Raw genomic sequence first — 23,414 nt, 5'->3', positions numbered from 1 at the left:
CAATTATGTTTTAAATAAACGCTGATTGGTCAGTAGCCAGAAAGAAAGTAGAGGCGGTTCAAAGAGAACAGGAGAATTCTGGGAAGGAGGAAGCCCATTTCCCTCCCAGTCCTGTCAAGATACTGAACAGGATGTGACCTGTCCCACTAAAAAGGTACTGAGCCATGTGGCTAACATATACTAGAATAACGGGCTAATATAAGTTATAAGAGCTAATGTGAAGCCTGAGCTAATGGGCCAATCAGTTTATAACTAATGTAGACTGATTTTCTTTGGGTCATACTGGCTGTTAGAACTGGGCAAGACAAATCCCAACAAGCAGGCCCTCATGTTACTTATACCTATCTGGATTTATTCATTTACACACAGGCACGAATCATATCTGGAATTCACAATGCCCATTTTCACATAACGCAAGGGAAAGAGGAATAGCTCACCAGAAAATCAAGCACACTCACTTTTGATCCTAGCACTTGGGAGGCAGAGGCAAGCAGATTCTCTAAGCCAGCCTGAACTACAGTTGTCACAGGACAGCCAGGGTTACAGTGAGACCCTCCTCTGTGCATCTCCTAGAACTGTGATACCTGGTCTCACTGTGCAGCTCTGGCTGGCCTAGAGCTCGCTATGTACACCAGGAGGACCCTGAACTTCCAGAGATCTGCCTTCCCCGGATTCCCGAGGGCTGGGATTAAAGACACAGCACCACAACCCTGCCTCCTGGCATTTTTTAAAATGAAAATGGCACAATTACTGTCTGCTGATAGCCCTACCACCTGAATGCTTCTGCACGAATATGAAACATTTGGCTGCCTCCAAGACTTCTAAGGAGACTCAACCCACGTGCTCTTCAACTTCAGGAAATTCAGATAACCCAGAAAAGTCCTAAAGAGGACAGCATTGGAGGCTGAGACCTCCTACAATTTCCCTCCTCCCAGAAAAGTCCTGAAGAAGACAGCATTGCAGGCACAGACTTCCCACAATTTCCCTCCCAGAGTGACACTAGCCAAAACCAAAAAGTAGCTACTGACAGCTTGATAACCAAATGGATCTTTCAAAGCCAGTTTTGTCAAATAACCAAGTTTCAAACCCCAGATCCACTCAAGGCACCACAAGTAAAGTAGCAGGTGGAGAATCATTGGTCCTGCAAGGCAGCTCCATCCCTTCCCGGCGTACAGGGTTAAGGAACAAGGGAAGTATTTGATCCTGTGAGTGCTGGGGTGGGGACCAAAAGTCCAAGAGATCCCACCCTCCTCAAGAAGAGAGCGAGGGTGTCCAACAGCCTTGACTGATAAAGAACACTGTTCCCTTTCTACCATTCAAACAACACACTTTATTGGAGGATGCAGCTCTTTATTGGAATATTTTCTATTGTGTTTGCAAACATTAACACTAGGGGAAAACAAAAAGTCTTATTCCATTCTTTCAACTTCAAAGGTGAAAAAGAACCAAGATGATGTCTGGAGACTTAGGCAGGGGTTAAATAAAGATCACTGCCTCATTCATTTCAGGCTAGCCTAGAATTAGAGTCCCCCGTCTTTGCCTCCAGAAAGGGATTACTGATATGTACATTTATTCTAGTTCAACATGTGAGTCACCCTTATAACCTGGCAACTGGTTTCCAGGCAGCCTGGAGGCTCAATACTGGCACATCCAGAGACTGCTGGGCTCATCTCATGGCGCTCCACTGGAGAACTCTGGATCCCCCCCTTCAAGAACAACCTCAGGAAACTTCTGGGGCAGAGCCTCAGAGGCCTTTACAGAATGCTGTTGAGTAGCAGCCTCCTGAATGACATCCCAATGAACAGCCCCTGAAGGATGCTCAGTGACAGCTTCACTAGCCTCCACAGGAGACAGTTGGATGGAAGCCTCAGCGACATCTAGAGGAGACAGCTGGGTAGCAGCATCACCAACCTCCACGGGAGACAGCTGGGTGGAAGCCTCATGTACCTCCACAGGAGACAGCTGGGTAGCAGCCTCAGCGACCTCCACGGGAGACAGCTGGGTGGCAGCCTCAGCGACCTCCACGGGAGACAGCTGGGTGGCAGCCTCAGCGACCTCCACGGGAGACAGCTGGGTGGCAGCCTCAGCGACCTCCACAGGAGCCTGCTGGGTGGCAGCCTCATGGACCTCCGCGGGAGACAGCTGGGTGGCAGCATCATGGACCTTTATGGGAGACAGATGAGTAGCTGCCTCATGGACCTCCACGGGAGACAGCTGGGTGGCGGCATCAGCAACCTCCACGGGAGACAGCTGAGTGGCGGCATCAGCAACCTCCACGGGAGACAGCTGGGTGGCGGCATCTGCAATCTCCACGGGAACCTGCTGAGTAGCAGCCTCATGGACCTTCCCCACAGGAGACAGCCGGGTGGCAGCCTCGTGGACATTCCCCACAGGAGACAGCCGGCTGGCAGCCTCATGAACCTTTCCCACAGGAGACAGCCGGCTGGCAGCCTCGTGGACCTTCCCCACAGGAAGACACTGGGTCTCATCCTTTTGAGAAAGGTCCTCTGTGTTGGAAAAAAAGCAGTGTAAGGACACCGGTAAGGACAGTCACCCTTGGGACCATGGGGGGGGGGCAAACGTTCCCAAACACAGGGCTATCTGGCCTCCAACATTTCTGAAACCCACTTTCCTCAGAGAATCCCTCCCAAGAAGCCAAGATTTGCTGGGCATGACAGCCCTACAACTCCCAGTCCATACCTTGTATCATTCGCGGGCGGAAATAATTAACCAAGTTGGAAATCATCTGGGAAACGTCATCTTGATAATAAGGAGGCCCGAATATCAAAATCTCTGCATCCTCTTCAGGACGCCAATGGGTCACTTTAAGCAAGGTACGTGACGTGCACTCGACATGTGTGATGTACTCTCCGTCCTTGCCTGAGCAGGGAACAGGAACATGAGGGTGAGGTGGCTCCCACTTTTTGGCACATTCAATCAGAAGTTGAGGCAGCTGGATAGAGGTGCCACAGGCCTGGGGCCACAGCCACCGGACAGGCTTTCTCTATAGTACATACTCAGGCAAAGGAGTCAGGAAAAGGTTACCTCTTGCCTTGCCTTCCCTTCCCAGGCCACTCACCAAACATCGCTTCCACGAGCCAAGGTTCTACATACACTGTCCTTGGGTCATCCAGATGCTCAATACAGAACCACTTGGGCAGCGTGCTGGAGTCTCCGACCACTTCAAATAAGGTCCCTTCTTTGTGCTGCAGCTGGACCAACGACTTATAAGCCTTAAAAGGGGCCATAGTGCACCAGTATCGTCACAAACAGCCTCAGCAACTCCAAACCCAGTAAACCCAAAAGAATCCTGTCTGGAGAACTGTATTTCAAGGGCTGTTTGCTACTCCCCGCCCCCTTTGTCCTTCCAATTGGCTCTTAGGCCTTGCTTCCACTCCCAGAAGCCCCGCCTCTTCTCACGTGGTCTCCTGTGGTCTGCACCTGAGAGAGAGAGGACTTGCACCTAGATCTTCAGAAGCTTGTTGGTGCAGGGGTTTAGTAGCACATGTCTTTAATCCCAGCATTTGGGAGACAGAGAGGCAGGTGGATCTCTATGAGTTCGACCTGGTCTACAGATAAGAGTTCCAGGACAGTCAGTGCTGCACAGAGAAACCCTGTCTCAAAAAAAACAAAACAGACAGGGGGAAAAAAAATATATGTGTTGGGAAGCAGCGGACAGCAGACATCCTAACTGTGAACACAGGGCGTTGACAACAGTCTACCCAACATCAGGACAGACTCTTTTTTTAATGTTGATTTCTTAAAATTTATTTATTTATTAAAAAGTTCCACCTCTTCCCCTTTCCCTCCCACTCTCCTCTCTCCCCCTTCCCCTCAGGACAGACTCTTACCTGACCTCAAGGCCAATGAAGTCTCACAGATTCCCTGTGCCTTAGCTCTGAGTGAGTTATCTGCCCCTAGTAACAAGTTTCCAGTGAGTTATCTGCCCCTAGTAACAAGTTTCCAGTGTTATCTGCCCCTAGTAACAAGTTTCCAGTGAGTTATCTGCCCCTAGTAACAAGTTTCCAGTGAGTTATCTGCCCCTAGTAACAAGTTTCCAGTGAGTTATCTGCCCCTAGTAACAAGTTTCCAGTGAGTTATCTGCCCCTAGTAACAAGTTTCCAGTGTTATCTGCCCCTAGTAACAAGTTTCCAGTGAGTTATCTGCCCCTAGTAACAAGTTTCCAGTGAGTTATCTGCCCCTAGTAACAAGTTTCCATGTCATTTTTCTATTTCCTTTGGTTTTTGTTTTGTTTTGTTTTCAAGACAGGGTTTCTCTGTGGCTTTGGAGCTTGTTCTGGAACTAGCTCTTGTAGACCAGGCTGGCCTTGAACTCACAGAGATCCGCCTGCCTCTGCCTCCCAAGTGCTGGGATTAAAGTCGTGCACCACCACCGCCTGGCTTGTTCCTTTGGTTTTGAGACAGGGTCTTGCTAAGTGCCCTGCCAGGCAGGGATCTCGACATGCTCCAGTTCACTAGGCTTCCTGATTTACTTTCAAGAGACAGTTGGGCAGGGGCAAGAGCGAACACCTGTAGTGAAGACACCACACACGTGCTTTCCTAACTAGAAAGAATATTATTTGTAATGCCTTTCTCTAAACAACAGAATTACATTTCCATTTAGTTTCCTGTGCACTTTGCTTATTCATTGATATTTAAGAAAATGAAATTGAAAGACCTGGATAAATCCAGACCCCCCCCCCCGCCAAGCAGGAAAAAATAGAACCAAAAATCTAAGCAGGGAGGGACGAATCAGAAATCTAGGATTAAATCTAAGCAGGGAGAGAAGAATGAGAAATCTAGGATTAGCCGGTTCAGTTTCAGGAACTAGCTGAAAATAAAGTTAGATTGTAATCTTGAGTATAATCTTGAGAAACAGGGAGTTTCCCCCTTGTGATTATCATTGGGATTTTGGAATACTGTGTTTCAGGAACTAGCAGATTATGACCCTAAAAGTGATCTTTAGAAGCAGGGAGTTGCCACCTTGTGATCATTACTTGTATTTTCAGAATTTTCAGTGGCACCCTTCCTGCCCCTTTCGAATTATTGGGCTATGGTTTCTTCCTATAAAAACTGGCCGGTCCCCGAGCAGTGGCTGGTCCCAGGCAGGGAGACACATGGCAGGAGGGCAGAAGACAGAGACATGGTGAGGTTGAATATTTATTCAAGGGGGTTATGAAGGGGGAAGGGAGGGCGAAGCAGAAAGGTGGGAAGAGAGGCAGAGGCAAAGCTGCCTCTCTGAGAGGAAGATGGAAAAGAGAGTGAGCTCAGGCCGGAAGCTGAAGATCAGCCTGCCTCAGCGGAAGGGGGAGGAAATGGGCGTGGCTTGTCTCTTAAAGGGACAGGGACCAAAACCATAACAATTGTGAGGTGGGAAATCATGTCCAGACATTATTCCTATATAACCCTCTCCTAAATTAAACATTTCTCCTTGCACCATTGGTTCTGAATACTTCCCCAAGACCCTTGCGGCTCTGCTCCCCAGAACCTTATCTATATTCTTCTTGGAAAGAAGTGTGGCTCCCACCTGCCTCACCAGAAGTCCTTAGACCCACTGTGGCAGCCCTAGAGAAAGAAGCGCTGGGTAGGGAGGACACCGCGCAGTGGCTCCCGCTCCCGAAGGTGAGCTCGGCTAGTTTGGGAGGCAGTCACGGGAAGTCATCTGTTCACCTGAGATAGTTCCACAAACCTGCTTTACATCTTTGGGGTTATTTACACACTTTTCATCCTAAATTCCTGATTCCTTCTGAGGGTTGGGAAGAGGCAGGAATGTACCTCTCCCAGTGCAAGCCAACAGGGCCATTTTCCTTCCTGGCCACCAGTTGCTCTGATAGCATCAGAATGGCTTGTATAGCTCCCTTCTGAGGCCCTGGGCCGGAATCCCGATGGAGGCTGCAGGGTGTGTCGCTCTTTCCCAAGGAGGCCTGACCCCAAGTTCAGAAAGGGTGAGGGAGCAACAAGGAAAATCAGCCCTGAGCCTGGGGATGGGTCAAACCCCACATCTGGCCTCCAATAAGGCTTTCCTGGGTCACTCAGGCAAAAAAAAAAAAAAAAGTGACTCAGGCAAGCTCAGGTGGAGCACCTTGCTGGCTGAAGCTGTCCAGGTTGAGAAATCACAGGCACTGAGACCAGACACCTACATGGTAGGCCTGGGCTCAGAGTGGTGTCTCCTGCAGGGAGCACCCAAGTACTTAGGGCTCTGCCCCTGACCAAGGCCAGTTACAGGTGACTGCACGCAGAGGTCAGGAGTTAGGATGTGGATGATGCACACGACCCTGTATTAGTTTCTGGGATTTTTTTTTCCAAAAAGAAACAGCCATTGAAACACAGGGGTCCTGATAAATGTGAAGATGCTCTCTAGTTCCCCTTGAGCCAGTGGGAAACAGGCTTGACAGACATCAAAGTTCCAGGTCAGAGGCACAGATGGCTGGGTTGGTGACCACTGGGTTCTTTGAGAACCAGCTGTCTGAGGGTCCAGCTTCTTTCCGGGCACTCACCATCTCATAAAGATGAACCTGTTCCCCCCTGAGGCCTCTGACTCTGGTCCGAGATGCTTGTTCTTCCACGAGGGCAGCATGGAGAAGTGGATACAGTATTTCACTTGAACCCAAGGTGGAAACACGGAGGGAAACTATGCCCAATACTCCAGGAAATTCAAAAGTCTGTCTAGGAGAGACCAAAACAGCTGTTGGAGGCGTCCGGCCTCCTCTCGCGGGGTCGACGCACTTGCTGTTCATTGCCCCTATGCCAGTCTTAACTGAAGGGAACTGAGAGCCAGACAGGACAGGGAGGGCGGCACGTGATGACGTGGAGCAGTATAAATAGCAAACCCGGAGCGATGATTTTCAGAGACAAACCCAAATAAACCCACCAAGTCATCTCTAGCCCCAAGGTATCACAAAGGTTACAGGATACCAAAGAGGGACAAGAGGGGCCAAACAAGGGCGGGCAGGAAGGAAGGCTACACCCTATGGGCACATGCGCAAACAGCGTATCTCCCTGTAGAGCTGTTCTGGTCCTCTGTGTCACAGGATCCAGCCCTTCTACTAAAGCCCTCCTGACCACCTCTGCTCCCTACCCTCTCTAGCCCAAACACACCCTTTCCCTATCCCGACCCCCGACCCCTGTCTAGCCCTCTGGCCCTGGCGGAACGTAGAGATGGCTACGTCAGGACGTTGGACGTGAACTCACTGACGCGTTTCGAGTACTGCTCCGGGTTCACAGTGGAGATTTCAGCCCGTGCCCCGTGTTTCACTGTTTTGGCAGCATGTGCAGCTTTCTTCTTAGCATCATACGGTGTGAGGATATCAATGATGGCCATGAAATAGACCTCCTTCTTTGGGGCACTTTCATGGCTTTTCATGGCATAGATGTCGACAGAGAGGTCGAACTCTCCTGGTCCAAAGAACCCGGGGGCAGCTGAGGAGGTTGCCAGGGCTATCTGGAGGCTGGCCTTAGGAGCAGAGAAGGCTACCGCCCACCCTGTGTCTGTAGTGAGGAGCTGCGGGCCGTGTTCCTGCCGCCCCACTCCTGGCTGCCTGGCTAGCTTAGCCCCGGAAATAACAACACACAAACTGTATTCATTTAAACACTGCCTGGCCCATTAGTTTCAGCCTCTTATTAGCTAATTCGCACTTGCTTTAACCCACATTTAGTAATCTGTGTAGCACCACAAGGTGGTGTCTTACCGGGAAAGATTCAACATGTCTGACCTGGTGGCTGGCTTCATGGCGACTGTCTCTTGCGACTGCCTGAAGTGTCTCACTAACTTCCCTTCTTCCCAGCATTCTGTTCTGTCTACTCCACCTATCTAAATCCTGCCCTATCAAAAAGCCAAGGCAGTTTCTTTATTAGCCAATGAGAGTCCTCCATCACCCGTCGTTCTCACATTCCTCATCTTCTGCTCGCTCTTCCACCTCCATCTCCTCCTGCTCTGCCCGCTACATAGTGGATGACCACCAGTAGACTGTAGTCCACGATCTTTAGCTGGGCGAGGAACTCAATGTCTCGCTTCAGTTTTTCCAGGAAGTTCTTCTTACTCTCTTCTCCCACGTGGCAGCTTCTGCCCTTCATTGGTGAAGTCATTATCTTTGAATGTTGGCAAATCCGTGGCCTTTTCCTTGCCACTGGCTTCTCGGGCAACAGTAGAACCCTTGAGGTTGTATTTGCGATGTACGGTAAGCCGATGACTGAACACATTCCTGGTGACCACCATGTAGGCCTCCACGCCGTCCACAGTCAGGCGGTACATGCCCAGGAACTGTGGCAGGAGGGTATTGCCATAACACTCCACTGTGAACTGGTGGTATCTCTTTAAGATGTTGTGCATCTCGGCCATGTCCTCACTCGACACCATCTTGATGACAAAACGCCGGTCATAGGTGATGAGGGAACGGGTTGCCACACCTGCCTTGGCTGTCACTGTTGATAGGGGCACTGCGTGTCACTGAGTTCTGGTAATCCTGGTCATCAATCCCAAATCTCTCCCTGAGGTTTTGGAACACCATACAGCAGTACTCCTTGAACTTGAAGTGGCCGGGGAGGTTTTCCTTATTGAAGAGATGATTGTCCACCTTGATCTTGCTTTAAGCTTTGAAGTCATCGGGCATTAGCATGACATGGACAGGGACATTGGTCAGCTCATTGATCATGTGGTTCACCCCCACATCAGGACGCTGAGGATCAGCTCACTGGCCCGGAATAGCTTCACTTTTTGGCACACGAAACGCTTCTTGGTCTTGGTTTTGCTGGCGCTGAGCTGCACCACCACCACCGCCGTGGTGCTGGTGCAGTTGGCCAACATGCTCAGGGCGGCGTCAGCGGCGAAAGGGTGGGGTGGCAGATACAGTGCATCAGCGAACGGCCCCAGGCCTCCCCTGAAATGATCCCCACCCCAGCTGCCTCACCTGGAGGCCAAGGTCACACCCGTGTAGCCCAATGTCCTCAGACTTGTGACCATTCTCCTGCTTCAGCTTCCTAAATGCTGGGATTACAAACATATACACCATGCCTGTCTAATGTTGTGAACAATAGATTTTCCTTTTTGTTCTTTTGTTCTTTTTTGAGACATAGTCTCACTGTTGGTGTTTTGGGGTACACATAAAGGCAGCTCAAACCAAACCAGGATCTGTGGCTTGGCCACTGTAAAGAATTCCAGGATAGCTGGGCAGTAGTAGCTCATACCTTTAACCTTAGCACTCTGGGGGCAGAGGCAGGCAGATTTCCGTGAGTTCGAGGCCAGCCTGGTTTACAGAGCGAGTTCCAGGACAGCCAGGGTTACACAGAGAAAACCTGTCTCCAAAAAGTGGGGGGGGGGAAAGAAAGAAGAAAAAAAGAATTCCAGGCCACGTCAGTCTCTGAAGCAGAAAGGAAGAAAGGTTTTCCTGGAGGTTTATTCACATAGGCCTAAGCAGAAGTGTTAGGAGAAAAAAACACCAGAGAGAAAAAGGCATCCTTTACACTATGACTGTGTTCTTCTTTTTTTTTTTTTTTTTTGGTTTTTCAAGACAGGGTTTCTCTGCAGCTTTTTTTAGAGCCTGTCCTGGACCTAGCTCTTGTAGACCAGGCTGGCCTCGAACTCACAGAGATCCGCCTGCCTCTGCCTTCCGAGTGCTGGGATTAAAGGCGTGCGCCACCACCGCCCGGCCTTTTGTTGTTGTTGTTTGTTTTTTTGTTTTGTTTTGTTTTGTTTTGTTTTTCGAGACAGGGTTTCTCTGCAGCTTTAGAGCCGGGCGGTGGTGGCGCACGCCTTTAATCCCAGCACTCGGGAGGCAGAGGCAGGCGGATCTCTGTGAGTTCGAGGCCAACCTGGTCTACAAGAGCTAGTTCCAGGACAGGCTCTACAAAAGCTGCAGAGAAACCCTGTCTCGAAAAACCAAAAACCCTTCAAGACTGTGTTCTTCTTAAAGATGGTCACTGCCTTTTATGTGTTGTGTTTTGTTTTGTGACAGGCTCTTGCTGCGTAGTGTTGGTTGGCCTAGAACTCACAGAGACTTGCCCGTCTGCCAGCCTCTGCCTCACTAATGCTGGAACTAAGGTTGTGCTGCCACTGGGTCCACTGCAGCTTGTTGTTTTTGCTTCTGGGGAACCTGATGAGGTAAATCTAGTCCAGGAGGGGTCCTGGAGGTGCGCTATCTTCACTATAAACAGTTTGTTTAAGGTTCTCAGGCAACTTCTGAGGAAGTGAATGAGGCTCTATCCAAGTTCATGTGCATTCAGGTCTTGGGCCTGGGTCATTGCTGCTTTAGCAGAAAATATCCATGAAAGGAATATTAACACTATGGCTGAAGCCTTCAAATAACCAAGTTTCAAACCCCAGATCCACTCAAGGCACCACAAGTAAAGTAGCAGGTGGAGAATCATTGGCCCTGCAAGGCAGCTCCATCCCTTCCGGACGGACAGGGTTAGGAACAAGGGAAGTATTTGATCCTGTGAGTGCTGGGGTGGGGACCAAAAATCCAAGAGATCCCACCCTCCTCAAGAAGAGAGCGAGGGTGTCCAACAGCCTTGGCTGATAAAGAACACTGTTCCCTTTCTACCATTCAAACAACACACTTTATTGGAGGATGCAGCTCTTTATCGAAATATATTTTTTTTTTTTTTGGTTTTTCGAGACAGGGTTTCCCTGTAGTTTCTAGAGCCTGTCCTGGAACTAGCTCTTGTAGACCAGGCTGGCCTCGAACTCAGAGATCCGCCTGTGAAATATTTTCAATTGTGTTTGCAAACATTAACATGAGGGGAAAACAAAGTCTTATTCCATTCTTCCAACTTCAAAGGTGAAAAAGAACCAAGATGATGTCTGGAGACTTAGGCAGGGGTTAAATAAAGATCACTGGCACTGTCATCCCAGGCTAGCATAGAACTGAGGATAGCAGCCTCAGCGACCTCTACCTGAGCCTCCTGGGTACCAGTCTCAGGGACCCTCACAGGAGACCGCTGGGCGGAGGCCTCATCAATCTCCAAGACCCTGGATCTCAGCTTCTTGAGAAAGGTCCTCCTCTGTGTTGGAAGAAAAAAAGCAGTGTAAAGACACTGGTAAGGACAGTCACTCTTGGGACCGTGGCGGGGGGCAAAGTTTCCAAACACAAGGCTCCCACAACAATCTGAAACCCACTTTCCCAAGGGGATCCCTCCCAAGGAGCCAAGGTTTGTTGGGCAAGACAGCCCTACCTACTCCCAGTTCTTACCTTGCGACATTTGCCGGCAGAAATAATTAACCAAGTTGGAGATCATCTGTGAAACGTCCTTTTGATAAAAAGGAGGCCCGAATATCAAAATCTCTGCATCCTCTTCAGGACGCCAATGGGTCACTTTAAGCAAGGTACGTGACGTGCACTCAACATGTGTGATGTACTCTCCGTCCTTGCCTGAGCAGTGAACAGGAACATGAGGGTGAGGTGGCTCCCACTTCTTGGCACATTCAATCAGAAGTTGAGGCAGCTGGATAGAGGTGCCACAGGCCTGGGGCCACAGCCACCGGACAGTCAGGAAAAGGTTACCTCTTGCCTTCCCTTCCCAGGTCACTCACCAAACATCGCTTCCACGAGCCAAGGTTTTACATACACTGCTACTGGATCATCCAGATGCTCGATATAGAACCACTTGGGCAGCGTGCTGGAGTCTCCGACCACTTCAAATAAGGTCCCTTCTTTGTGCTGCAGCTGGACCAACGACTTATAAGCCTTAAAAGGGGCCATAGTGCACCAGTATCGTCACAAACAGCCTCAGCAACTCCAAACCCAGTAAACCCAAAAGAATCCTGTCTGGAGAACTGTATTTCAAGGGCTGTTTGCTAGCCCCTCCCCACTTTTGTCCTTCCAATTGGCTCTTAAGCCTTGCTTCACTCCCAGAAGCCCCGCCTCTTCTCACGTGGTCTCCTGTGGTCTGCACCTGAGAGGCCTGGCACCTAGACTGGTTTCTGGTCTTCAGATGATTATTGGTGCCAGGATTTAGTAGCACACGCCTTTAATCCCAGCATTTGGGAGACAGAGAGGCAGGTGGATCTCTGTGAGTTCGAGGCCTGGTCTACAGATAAGAGTTCCAGGATAGCCAGTGCTAAACAGATAAACTCTGTCTCAAAAAACAAAACAGGGGAGTCAGGGTGGTGGTGGCACACGCCTTTAATCCCAGAACTAAGGAGGCAGAGGTAGGTGGATCTCTGTGAGTTCGAGGCCAGCCTGGTCTACAGAGTGAATTCCAGGACAGGCTCCAAAACTACAGAGTAACCCTGTCTCAAAAAACAAAATCAAGTTTGTTAAAGCCGGGCAGTGGTGGCGCATGCCTTTATTCCCAGCACTCGAGAGACAGAGGCAAGTGGATTTCTGTGAGTTCGAGGCCAGCTTGGTCTACAAGAACACAGGACTGCAGACATCCTAAGTGTGAACACAGGGAGTTGACAAACGGTACCTACCATCAGGACAGACTCTTACCTGACTTCAAGGCCAATTACGTCTCACATATTCCCTGTAACTTAGGTCTGAGTGAGTTATCTGGCCCTAGCTAACAAGTTTCAACATCCTTTTTCTATTTCCTTTGGGTTTTTGTTTGTTTGTTTTGGTTTTTGTTGTTGTTGTTGTTTTGCTTTGTTTTGTTTTCAAGACAGGCTTTCTCTGTAGCTCTGGAGCCTGTCCTGGAACTAGCTCATGTAGACCAGGCTGGCCTCGAACTCACAGATGTCAGCCTGCCTCTGCCTTCCGAGAGGGATTAAAGGCGTGCACTGCCACTGCCCCGCTTAGCTTTAGGGTTCTTAATTAAGCATAATTGCTTCTTCAAAATTCCATGCTATGGGACTTGAGAGCTGGCCAGGCGACAGAAGGGATTGGCTCATGAGACCCAGGTTCAATCCCTCACACCCACATGGTGGTTCACAACCAACTGTGACTGCAGTCCTAGGAGATACACCCTCTTCTGGCCTCCTTAGACACCAGGCACGCACACACAGGCATACATGCAGGCAAACTTTCCCACACACGTAAAATGAGTTAGTTGTCCCCTAACTTAAAGCAGTGCTTGTGAGAACTCGGAACCTTTCTGATTTTAACTTCGGGAAAATGCTTAGGTGTTTGGTGAAACATTTCACCTATTTGCCTGCCTTCACGACTTCCTTGAGTTGGCTTCCTTGACTAATAGTTGTCTTTCTTAGCTCAGTGCTGTCTCCTAATTCTGAGAGCTTGGGGACTCAAAACTCTAGTGGAAGCCATGAGCACTTGGTTCATTTGTTTCCCTGTTCTCCCTGAGGGTGAGATTTCAGACGGTCTTTCTGGAGCAGCAGGGTGTAATTTCATCAGGCCTCCTATTAGAGATCCACTACGAAGCTGGGCGGTGGTGGAGCCCTTGGGAGGCAGAGGCAGGGGGGGGATCTCTGTGAGTTCAAGGCCAGCCTGGTCTACAAAAGCTAGTTCCAGGACAGGCTCCAAAACTACAAAGAATCGCTGTCTCAAAAAACAAACAAACAAACAAAATACAGATCCACTATGAGAGGGCACCAGCTCCCTGGCCAGATCTTTCATCTTAGAGTCCCTCCCCTCACATGGGACTAGAGTTCTAAACCATGCCCCCAGTGCAAATGGGGGTGTTTCAAAGACAGGGTTTCTCTGTAGCTCTGAATACTGTCCTGGAACTCGCTGTCCTTTGTTTTTGTTTTGTTCTGTTTTGTTTGAGACAGGGTTTCACTGTGTTGCCCTGGCTATCCTGGAACTTGTTGTGCCCACCTCTGCCTCCCAAGTGCTGGGATTAAAGGTACATACCACCACTGCCCGGAAGTATTTTTATTCTAATAAATACCTTTCCCTTCGTTACTTGAACATGGAAGGAATACTCTACTAAATTTTATATAGACAGAGTCTCACTTTGCAGACTAGGCTCACCTTGAACTCACAGAGCTCTGCCTCCAGATGCTGAGATTAAAGATGTGCGCCACCCTGCCTCTGCCACCCTGCCTCTGCCTCCTGATGCTGAGATTAAAGATGTGCGCCACCACATTTAGCCATCTCTTTTATTGCTTTAGATTTTTAAAAAATCTTACTATGGCCTGGCAGTGGTGGCATGAGCCTTTAATCCCAGTACGTGGGGGGCAGAGGCAGGCCAATCTTTGTGAGTTCAAGGCCAGCCTGGTCCACAGAGTATATTCCAGGACAACCAGGGCTACACAAAGAAACTATGCCCAGTCCTGAAGCACAAACTTTGCAGGTGACAATGTCTGGTGGCCAGCCATGATAAGCTAAGTATGAACAGGTCACCCAAAGGAAATTCTTTATTTCCAACCCCATTACCACCTGCCAGAGTAGAACTCTGGCCCTCCTTAAATTTAACAAGAGGCCCTGAGTTTTAGTAGTTTACCCTGAAGCAATACCTGGTGGCAGGAAAGAACCACAAGCTGAGATAACCCGACCCCCACCCAAGAGCAGACTGTTCAAAGGGAATGCCTGGCATTCCAAGCACCTTAGATAGAAACACCTGCCAGAAGCTGGGTAGTGGCGCACGCCTTTAATGCCAGCACTCGGGAGGCAGAGGCAGGCGGATGTCTGTGAGTTCGAGACCAGCCTGGTTTACAAGAGCTAGCTCCAGGACAGGCTCTAAAGCTGCAGAGAAACCCTGTCTCGAAAAACCAAAAAAAAAAAAAAAAAAAAAAAAAAAACACCTGCCAGAGCACATTCACCAGAACACCCTAGACAAATGTCAGCCAATTAGGGGTCCTGAACCTCAGAACCCCCTCACCCCACACCGTTACTGCTATAAAAAAAAAAACCAATTCTAATTGAGCTCAGGGCTCTCTGGTTATTCCAATACATTGGGCATGCGGTGAGACCGAGTTTACAAAGTTGATTAAAATAAAGGCTCTTTGCTTTTATGTGTGGGACTTGGTTTCCTTGTTGGCCTTGAGGGGATTTGGGTGTAACAGCCACACCAGCGGGCGGACTGCCTTTGTAGAAGGCTGAAAGCTGCTGTACTTGACGAGTTCCCACCCGCAGATATTCACGGTGTCAGGGCTGTTGCAGAAGAGGTGTGAGGGCCCAGCTGGATCCTCCACTTAGAGTCGCCAGTCTCTATCTATGGCTTCATAGACGTTGACAAATCCCCTTCCATAGGGCTAACAAACCAGGTATCAGACTTTCAGCAGGGGACATCCTGGCAGACTGTGAAAATGTCTGCTTTTTTCTAGAACACAGACGGATAAGGTGAAATTTGAGCAGTCTTAGAGACAGACCCAAACAGACACGTGAAAATCTAGCATCCAAGACAGACGGGTAAGCATATTCCCTCTCAGGTGGTGTGCCTGAGAGGAGTGGACATAAATGTAAAGATCTAAGGTAGGGGCAGAGTCTCCTCTTTCAGCAAGCAGCCCAGCCTTTCCCAAGGCCCTGCACTGTCCTTCAGCCCTGCTCTGAGTACAGGCCTTCACCACCTTTGCCTTTGCTCCCTCAGACTACCTAGTTCATCATTGCCCAAAGATGCCCAATAAATATTGGATAAAACATTTTAAATTGGGGGCTGGAGAGATGGCTCAGCTGTTAGGAACACTGGCTACTCTTCCAGAGGACCCATGTTCAAGTCCCAGGACTCATATGGCAGCTCACAACTGAAGTTTCTGTACTCCGATAAGCCTCTCTGCCGACCCACCAATCCAAGTCAGACCAAGTTAGAAAAAGTCAAGGTTTAGTGGATAAAATGCTCCTGGGTGATTTTCCATTCCCCCCGAGAGGAGACCCAAAAGGGAGACTGGAAAACCATGTGTCTGTTTTCTGGGGGACGGTTTAATATCCTGTGGGAATTGTCTTGAGAATTTCTGGGGGAGGGCTCATCATTTGTCAGACTTTCTGAGAAGTAGCGGGGTTTGGAGATGGAAGAGGGGGTTTAGGGTGGGACCTTCACCAGAACGTTCCAGGTTTTGGGTATATGGCTGTGTAAGACATTAAGACAATTCTGAAGCCATTTCTGACTATTCTGAATCCTCTCAGCCTCTGTGCCATAGTGCTTCCCCTCCTCCCCTGGGAACCAAGGACCTAACAGCTACACATGCACGTACTCAGTTCCTGAACAATTACCCATATACATATGTTTTGATTCAGTCCCCTGGGAAACGGGGTCAAAATGACCTCTTACCTCATCTGATCTGGCAACAGCTCTCCAGCCAATTATTGTTAATAGTCCTTTCAAATAAGCCAATCACAACCCCCTTGCTTCTATGGCCTTCTCCTTTAAAAGTAGCCTGTACCAGCTAGTCAGTCAGGGTCTCTCGGCTTCCCGAATGCTGGGGGACCCTGTCATGACAGAATTTGTTATTCTTTTGGTTCCCGCCCCTTTGCAAGCCATGCCCACTCCTGCTACCTCTGACCTCTGGTCACCATCTTGGTTCTCTCTCTTCTCACTGTCCCTGTGTGTGTGCACACGTGTCTTTTGTCTCTCCCCCCCCCCTCCTTTAATAAAGTTTTATGCCTATTTTCTGTGTCTGTGCCGTTAAGCTGCCACCACCACCATTAACCTGCCACCGCCGTTCGCCGCCGCCTGTTCACGTGTGCTCACCCACCGCCTTGGTCACACGTATTCCGCGAGTCCCCGCGCAGCTACGCCAGCCCGCTGGGCTGGCAGCTACCAGCTAACATTTTTTAAGAACAAAAGAATTAATAAAATCCTCAGGCTTTTGCATTGGCTGTGGTGTGAGAGGTGGTCTCTGGGGGCGACTCCTTCTCGGTGTTTGGACGCTAGAGTCCAACAGCTGCCAGTGCACGTCTGGCTGCTTCCTGCTTGCATGGGACGATGTGGGGAGGGGGAGTTGGAGGTTGGTGGGTTCACACTCAGCAGGAGGTGTGGGTGGAGAAGTGGGGGGCAGCCTCGATCAAAATACCTTTCTCCAGAGGGAAGGTGTCTGAATTTAGAAACATAGTAAAGAATATGAAGACGCGAATGAAAATAATAAGATGCAGAAACATGTAGGGTGGTATCGGGAGGGAGTTTTTCAGTGAGTACTAACAATTCACCTGTGTTTAATTTCCAACTGCTTAATATACCCCTGGCCCCAAGAGGTAGGCTTTAAGACAGAAGACTGTATTAACCCACCAATTGAAAGTTAAGGCTACATTCAGCACGCTCACACCCTAGACCAAACACTCAGTAGGCAAACCACTCCCTGGGTGGAATCTGAAGTCATTTCCATAACGGGAACTGGAACTTAGTTGGATCCTTAGACTTTTAGGCAGGAACCAACTACTTCCCTATTTCAGGAACATGAGGTCTAGCAACTAGCTACACCTGTTGACAACAGCCTTAAGAGAGCAGAACGCTCTGATTTACAACTAGGTGAGACCTTGGTTTGCGGGAGAGCACAATAATTTTGAATGAACTAGAAACAAGTTCCAAACTCTCCGACCTTTGGCCTCTTTGGACCTCCACAGAGAAGCGTTCAGTTAACTGCCATCCTGGAGACTTCAGGCCTTTGTTTCTTGAAGAAGCAGAAAAGGTAAGTTGCTAGAAAAAAAACCAGAGATTAACACCTGTCCTAGCTGTACTGACATAAGATGAATGTGCCAGGAAGAAGAGCAGACAGGCCCTTCACTGCCACATCTTGGAAAACTGAAGGGTGGAGGGTCCCAGCTGCTGGATGGATCAAGTGTCCTGAATAGGTACCCACTTGAGCCTGGAGAGGTGGTACCAGCATGGATGTCCCAGTAGCTCGGCAGTCAAAGGAGTGGTGAAGATCACAGTGTAGGGTCCTGTCCATCGGGGCTCAGGAGACCTAAGAACTAGCTGGGGTTTTTTGTTTGTTTGTTTGTTTTGTTTTGTTTTGTTTTTGAGACAGGGTTTCTCTGTAGTTTTAGAGCCTGTCCTGGAACTAGCTATTGTAGACCAGGCTGGCCTTCAACTCACAGGGTGTGCACCACCACCACCGGGAAGAACTAGCTGTTTAAGGAGTGCTCTGTCCCCTGGGGAGAGCGCGGTGGGAAAGTATGACAAGGCAAGAGCGTGAGAAGAACCGCCCTGCAAGAATGCATGGAAAAGACAGCCTTAAGTGGGAAGGAAAGGGTCCCACACACCTCCACGACAGAAATTGGCAAGGGGGTGCTGTTAAAACAGAGTAAGTAGCTCCAGTAAAAAGTCAGTGAACTTACCCCTGCCTGCAGCATTACCTAACCTAGGAGAGGGCAACAGGAGTCACCAAGTCTGGGCAGTGTCAGGGCTGAGTGGGTCTCAGATGCCAATGGTAAGGCTGGACTTCTGTGGTGTGGCATAAAAGTCACACCCACACAGGGGCATTCTGATCCCCAGTGACCAGTGACGGCAGCCTGGGCGTGGCCTCCGTGGCCGTTGAGGGTAAGGGTGGTCAATGACTCTCCTGATGGCATTTGAGGCAGGCTCTTGGCAGAGTTGACTTGGGCTGAGCTCTGGAAGGATAGAGTTCATGGTTGACTTCCCTTGTCCCCTTTGTGGGGGTCACAGTGGCCTCAGGGCAGCTGTTAAGGCTTGGGCTTGGGAGCATAGCCTTCTTGTCTGTTGGAAGGACTCAGCTGACTCTTTTTGGACATTGAAAACTTTAAAAGCCATTTTTACCAACTGCTATAATGAGAGTTCGGGGACCTTCCTCAGATTTTTTTTTTTTTAAATTTTTCTAGCTTTTTCGTCAAGATGGCGCTGAAAGCAAAGAAGGAAGCTCCTGCCCCTCCCAAAGCCGAAGCTAAAGCGAAGGCCTTGAAAGCCAAGAAGGCAGTGCTGAAAGGTGTCCACAGCCACAAAAAGAAGATCCGCACATGGCCCACCTTTTGGCAGCCCAAGACCCTGCGGCTACGAAGGCAGCCTAAATACCCCCGAAGAGCGCGTCCAGGAGGAACAAGCTTGACCACTATGCCATCATCAAATTCCCCCTGAACACTGACTCAGCCATGAAGAAGATAGAAGACAACAACACACTTGTGTTCATTGTGGACGTCAAGGCCAACAAGCACCAGATCAAACAGGCTGTGAAGAAACTCTACGACATCAATGTGGCCAAAGTCAACACCCTCATAAGGCCCGACGGAGAGAAGGCGTTGTATGTTTGGTTGGCTCCTGATTATGATGCTCTGGATGTTGCCAACAAAATTAGAATCATCTAAACTGAGCCCAGCCGGCTAATTCTAAATATACACTCTTTCACCATAAAAAAAAAAAAAAATCTAGGGGCTGGAGAAATGGCTCAACAGTTAAGAGCACTGACTGCTCTTCCAGAGGACCAGGGTTCAATACCCAGCACCCACATGGCAGCTCATAACTGTCTATAACTACAGTTCCAGGGGACCTGGCACCCTTACGCAGGCAAAACACCAATGCACATAAAAATAAATACATATTTAAAGAATTAGAAATAAATAAATAATGTGGTTTACTTTTTTTAAAAAAATTTCTGGTATCTGGGGCTGACAGAAATGAAATGGCTTACCAGGGCTGCGGCTCCCCTGGGGAGGCTGGGTCAAGTCGAGTATACTGAACCAAGGTCTCTTGTAATCAATTTAGAAGAATGGCCAGGGTTTTCATCAGCTAGCTGTATAATCTCTCAGAGTTTATCAAAATTAAAACTGTCCAAGATCATTTCCATACCTTGAAAGAGACAGGTGACCATGAGGCCTTGCCTCTGCCACCCATTTTGACCTGGGACTGAGAAGTCCCAGTATGGTCCTGTAGCTGACACTGCCACATCCCCTACAGGGACCATACTGTCCACCAGGTGTGTCTGCATACTGTCTAGCTGCTACCGGAACTCAAGTTCACTCCTCAGGAGTGAGTGTGGAGGCCTGGATGCCACAGAGGTCATGCCAGGTCAAATCATAGGCCTGGGACAGAGGAGAAACTCCTGGTTATAAACAGGATTAGCAGAGAAGGAGCCCGACCACTTTTTCTATCTGTGAGTGGTCCTGAAAAGAGAGGGGAGCATGGACTGGAACAATTCCATTGGCTCCAGCTACCTCTCAGAGAGGGCAGAGTAGGGCGGGAGTTTGAGAAGAGACCAAGGAGGATTCAGGGAGATTAGGCCAATGTGTTGAAGGAGAACAAGATGTGGGTTGAAGCATGGAAGGGTAGGGAAGGGTGGTAGGAGGAAGGGGAGGAGAGGAAGGGGGAGGAGGGGGAAGGGGTAGGAAGGAGGAAGTTGGCCCTGGACCTTTTTGTCCCAGAGGTGGGTGAAGCAGGGAGGGGTGGATGGGGGAGGAATAAGAGGAATGTGAGGGAGTTTGGCCAGAGAATGGAGGTTTGGCCCCCATAGGAGGTGGGTGGGTAGGCAGAGTTCAAGGGAGTAGGGGAGGGGCCAGTGTCTCCAGCAGCATGGTCAGGGCTGAATTTTCAGGGTCCCAGTGCCCAGATACGCGGGAATCTGGAGGCACTGTGACCCTAGGCAACAAGACCAGTGTTGTGAGACACTGGCTCCTGAGGAAAGGGCGGGAGCGCAGAACCAGAAACTGTGGGCATATAGGAGTTCTGACCGCTTGTCCCACGCCAGCAAAAATTTTCCAGGTCACAAGGATGGAACACTCGAGTCCCATTGACTTCAACAGGCATATTGAGGCCCGGCCTTAGTGTACAGAGAAATCAGGCATTCGGAACACATGGTGTCAGTCCCAATTTAAAGAGATTTTATAAAAGAATGTTTGGGGATCTGGTTTCCAATGGCAGGTGCCCATCTCACAAGTCTATGCCAGGGCCCAATGCCTAATGCAATGAGTCCACAGTGGTAGGCTTTAGGTCAAAAAGAGCGTTTGTGGGATATTCCCTTGAACAGAATATCTGAAGAGACTCCCAAGGGGCAAAGGCAGGTGTTTGTCCTGGTCATGGGCCTGGCACAGCCGCATCTTTGGCAGGACACCCTGAAAATCGGAAGAGGCCCAGGGCTTCTAAGGCAGTGACTTGGAAGGGACAATTTACAGTCGAAAGCCAATCTTAGCCTGGCAGGGGGCAAGTATGGGGGAGAAGGGTGTTTTTCCACCATGTGACCCAGACTGGTGGGACCTCCACAAGAAAAGTTGCTGTATCCCAATAAGCCTCTCTGCCTATGCAGCAAGCCAAATCAGACCAAACCAATCCATTAAAAAAAAGGCCAGGTTTGCCAGGAAGTAGTGGCGCATGCCTTTAATCCCAGCACTCAGGAGGCAGAGGCAGGTGTATCTCTGTGAGTTCCAGGACAGGCTCCAAAGCTGCAGAGAAACCCTGCCTCAAAAAAACAAACAGCTGGGGAGTGGTGGTGCATGCCTTTAATCCCAGCACTCTGGAGGCAGAGGCAGGTGGATCTCTGTGAGTTCGAGGCCACCTGGTCTACAAGAGCTAGTTTCAGGAGAGGCTCCAAAGCTACAGAGAAACCATGTCTTGAAAAACAAACAAACAAACAAAGCCCAAGTTTAATGGGTAAAATGCTCCCAGATGATTTTCCAGCCCTCCAGAGAGGAGACAGGAAAGAGAGACTGAAAAAAACACGTGTCTGTTTTCTGGGGAACAGTTTAAATACCACTGTGAGAGTGGTCTTGAGCATCTCTGGGGGAGGGGTCATTATTTGGCAGGCTTTGAGATGCAGTAGGGTTTGAAGATGGGGGAGGGGACTTGGAGTAGAAGTCCCACCAGAACATTCTAGACTCTTTGGGTCTATGGATGCCAGGGGGTGGGGTGAAGCTTCCACCTGAACAACTGTCTGTGACTCTAGTCCCAAAGGATCTGATGCCCTTTTCCGGGCTCCAAGGACACTGGACACACATAGTACACAGACATACATTCAGGCAAACATTCATACACATGAAATAAATGAATAAAATTGTCCCAGAAAACATTTTAAACTATGTTACCAGGATGTTGTTTTGACCAGGCCTCTCAATGGGCATCTCATGAACTCTATATTCCTGAATTTGGATTCCTTTGGCATTACAATTCATAGTTTGAAATGTTCGCACAAAAGGATACTGCACCTTTTTTTTATTATGGTTTAATTGGCACAAAGTTCACTGAAGAGCATTTGCTTTTTATACAGATTTCCAAATAGAAAAATACATTAACACAAAAAATATGGCTTTTTATATCAAATTTAAACCATCTTCAAAGAGAATACAGTTTTTTGGGGGGTTGTTTATTTGTTTCCAACAAAGGCAGTTTTTGTGTGGGTGTCTATCACACACACTTAACCCTGTGCCAGGTTTGGAGCCAACAAGACTTGAATCTCACTGTGGATCTACTTCTTGAAAGCAGCATTATGCAAGCATTAACATTTTTATTTACAACAGAACATTTAGAAGGTGATAGGCTCCACTGAAGTCTTAGAGTAACTTTGGAAGGCACTGCTATGCATGGCCTGCCCCTTGAAACACAGGGCATAGTTCAGATATCGTCAGAAGCAAAGGCCTTAATGACAACTTCGGTGTTTCAAAGAATCCTTCATTTCAGTGACAGAAAAAGCTTAGTAGCTGTGGCTAATTTTGCTGGAGAGGGGATCAAGGACAATGACAATAAATGGTGGATGTTGAATTTTAAAAGCCTTTTAAGGGTTGGTGGGTACGATGGCTCCACCTTTTTTGGGGTGGGGGGGGGTCTTTTTCTCAGTGTTCTCAATGTAACCCTGGCCGTCCTGGAACTAGCTCTGTTGACCAGGCTGCCCTCAAACTCAGAGAGATCCACCTGCCTCTGCATCTAGAGCGCTGGGATTAAAGGCAGGCACTGCCACTAACAGGGTGATGGCTCCACCTTTAATCCCAGCACTTGGGAGGCGGAGGGGGTGTGTGTGAATCTCTGTGAGTTTGAGGCCAGCCTGAGCTACAAAGGGAGTTCCAGGACAGCCAGGGCTACATAGTGAGCCTCAGTCACTTGAAAACTACCACACGAACGTTTATATATATATATATATATATATATATATATATATATATATTACAAGTTCTGCCAAACAATTAGTGTCCAAAAAAAAAAAAAAACCACCACAGTTTTTACTTTGTAAAATTATAATGGTGATTCCCCGCCCCCGGTGAAGTTCTTTGGTGATTTTGGTTTACTTTTTTTTAAGCCACTTTAAAAGAATTTTGCTCTGAATGAAATGCCTTTTGCCTGAAGAAGTAGATTCTATGAAGAACATTTTACTTTTTTTTTTCTTCGAGACAGGGTTTCTCTGTGGCTTTGGTGCCTGTCCTGGAACTAGCTCTTGTAGACCAGGCTGGCCTTGAACTCACAGAGATCTGCCAGCCGCCTCTGCCTCTCGAGTGCTGGGATTAAAGGCGTGTGCCACCACCGCCCGGCTATGTAGAACATTTTAAACCACCCATTTTGGTCAAGAAGATACTGAGGCAATAGGAGCACAGCACAAGGTCTTGGCAAGATCACAATTACACAGATGCCCACTTTCCCGGTGAAAGTACAGGCAACAAAACACTTTTCTTAAACGAGCATACAAACGTGACTTTTTAAATATAGACGCTGATCTCCCTC

General features: G+C 48.8%; 1 protein-coding gene and 1 pseudogene across 1 annotated transcript; both read right to left on the bottom strand.

The window, feature by feature from the left end:
- Positions 1-1,399: 1,399 nt before the first annotated feature.
- On the bottom strand, positions 1,400-11,696 carry LOC119809414. Its single transcript, XM_042054724.1, has 8 exons — positions 11,527-11,696; positions 11,186-11,365; positions 9,997-10,138; positions 8,691-8,875; positions 8,039-8,420; positions 6,497-6,728; positions 2,701-3,004; positions 1,400-2,507 (listed from the first exon to the last, which is right to left on the bottom strand). Exons 1-8 carry the CDS (start codon positions 11,693-11,695, stop codon positions 1,672-1,674), a joined length of 2,430 nt encoding a protein of 809 aa, XP_041910658.1. The 5' UTR covers position 11,696; the 3' UTR covers positions 1,400-1,671.
- LOC119809172 lies at positions 6,243-8,802 on the bottom strand (annotated as a pseudogene).
- Positions 11,697-23,414: the final 11,718 nt, after the last annotated feature.

Source organism: Arvicola amphibius, chromosome 3, assembly GCF_903992535.2.
Source record: "Arvicola amphibius chromosome 3, mArvAmp1.2, whole genome shotgun sequence".
Lineage (NCBI taxonomy): Eukaryota > Metazoa > Chordata > Mammalia > Rodentia > Cricetidae > Arvicola > Arvicola amphibius.
This window is presented reverse-complemented; position numbering and strand designations above follow the sequence as displayed.

What these genes read in the sequence shown, in the direction of transcription:
- LOC119809414 (XM_042054724.1), bottom strand. Translation starts at nt 11,695, where the DNA reads ATGGCCCCTTTTAAGGCTTATAAGTCGTTGGTCCAGCTGCAGCACAAA. An exon ending in GCTCGTGGAAGCGATGTTTG is followed by an intron (nt 11,366 to 11,526) that starts GTGAGTGACCTG and finishes TTCACTGCTCAG; the next exon opens with GCAAGGACGGAGAGTACATC. An exon ending in CTGCCGGCAAATGTCGCAAG is followed by an intron (nt 10,139 to 11,185) that starts GTAAGAACTGGG and finishes AACTGTTTATAG; the next exon opens with TGAAGATAGCGCACCTCCAG.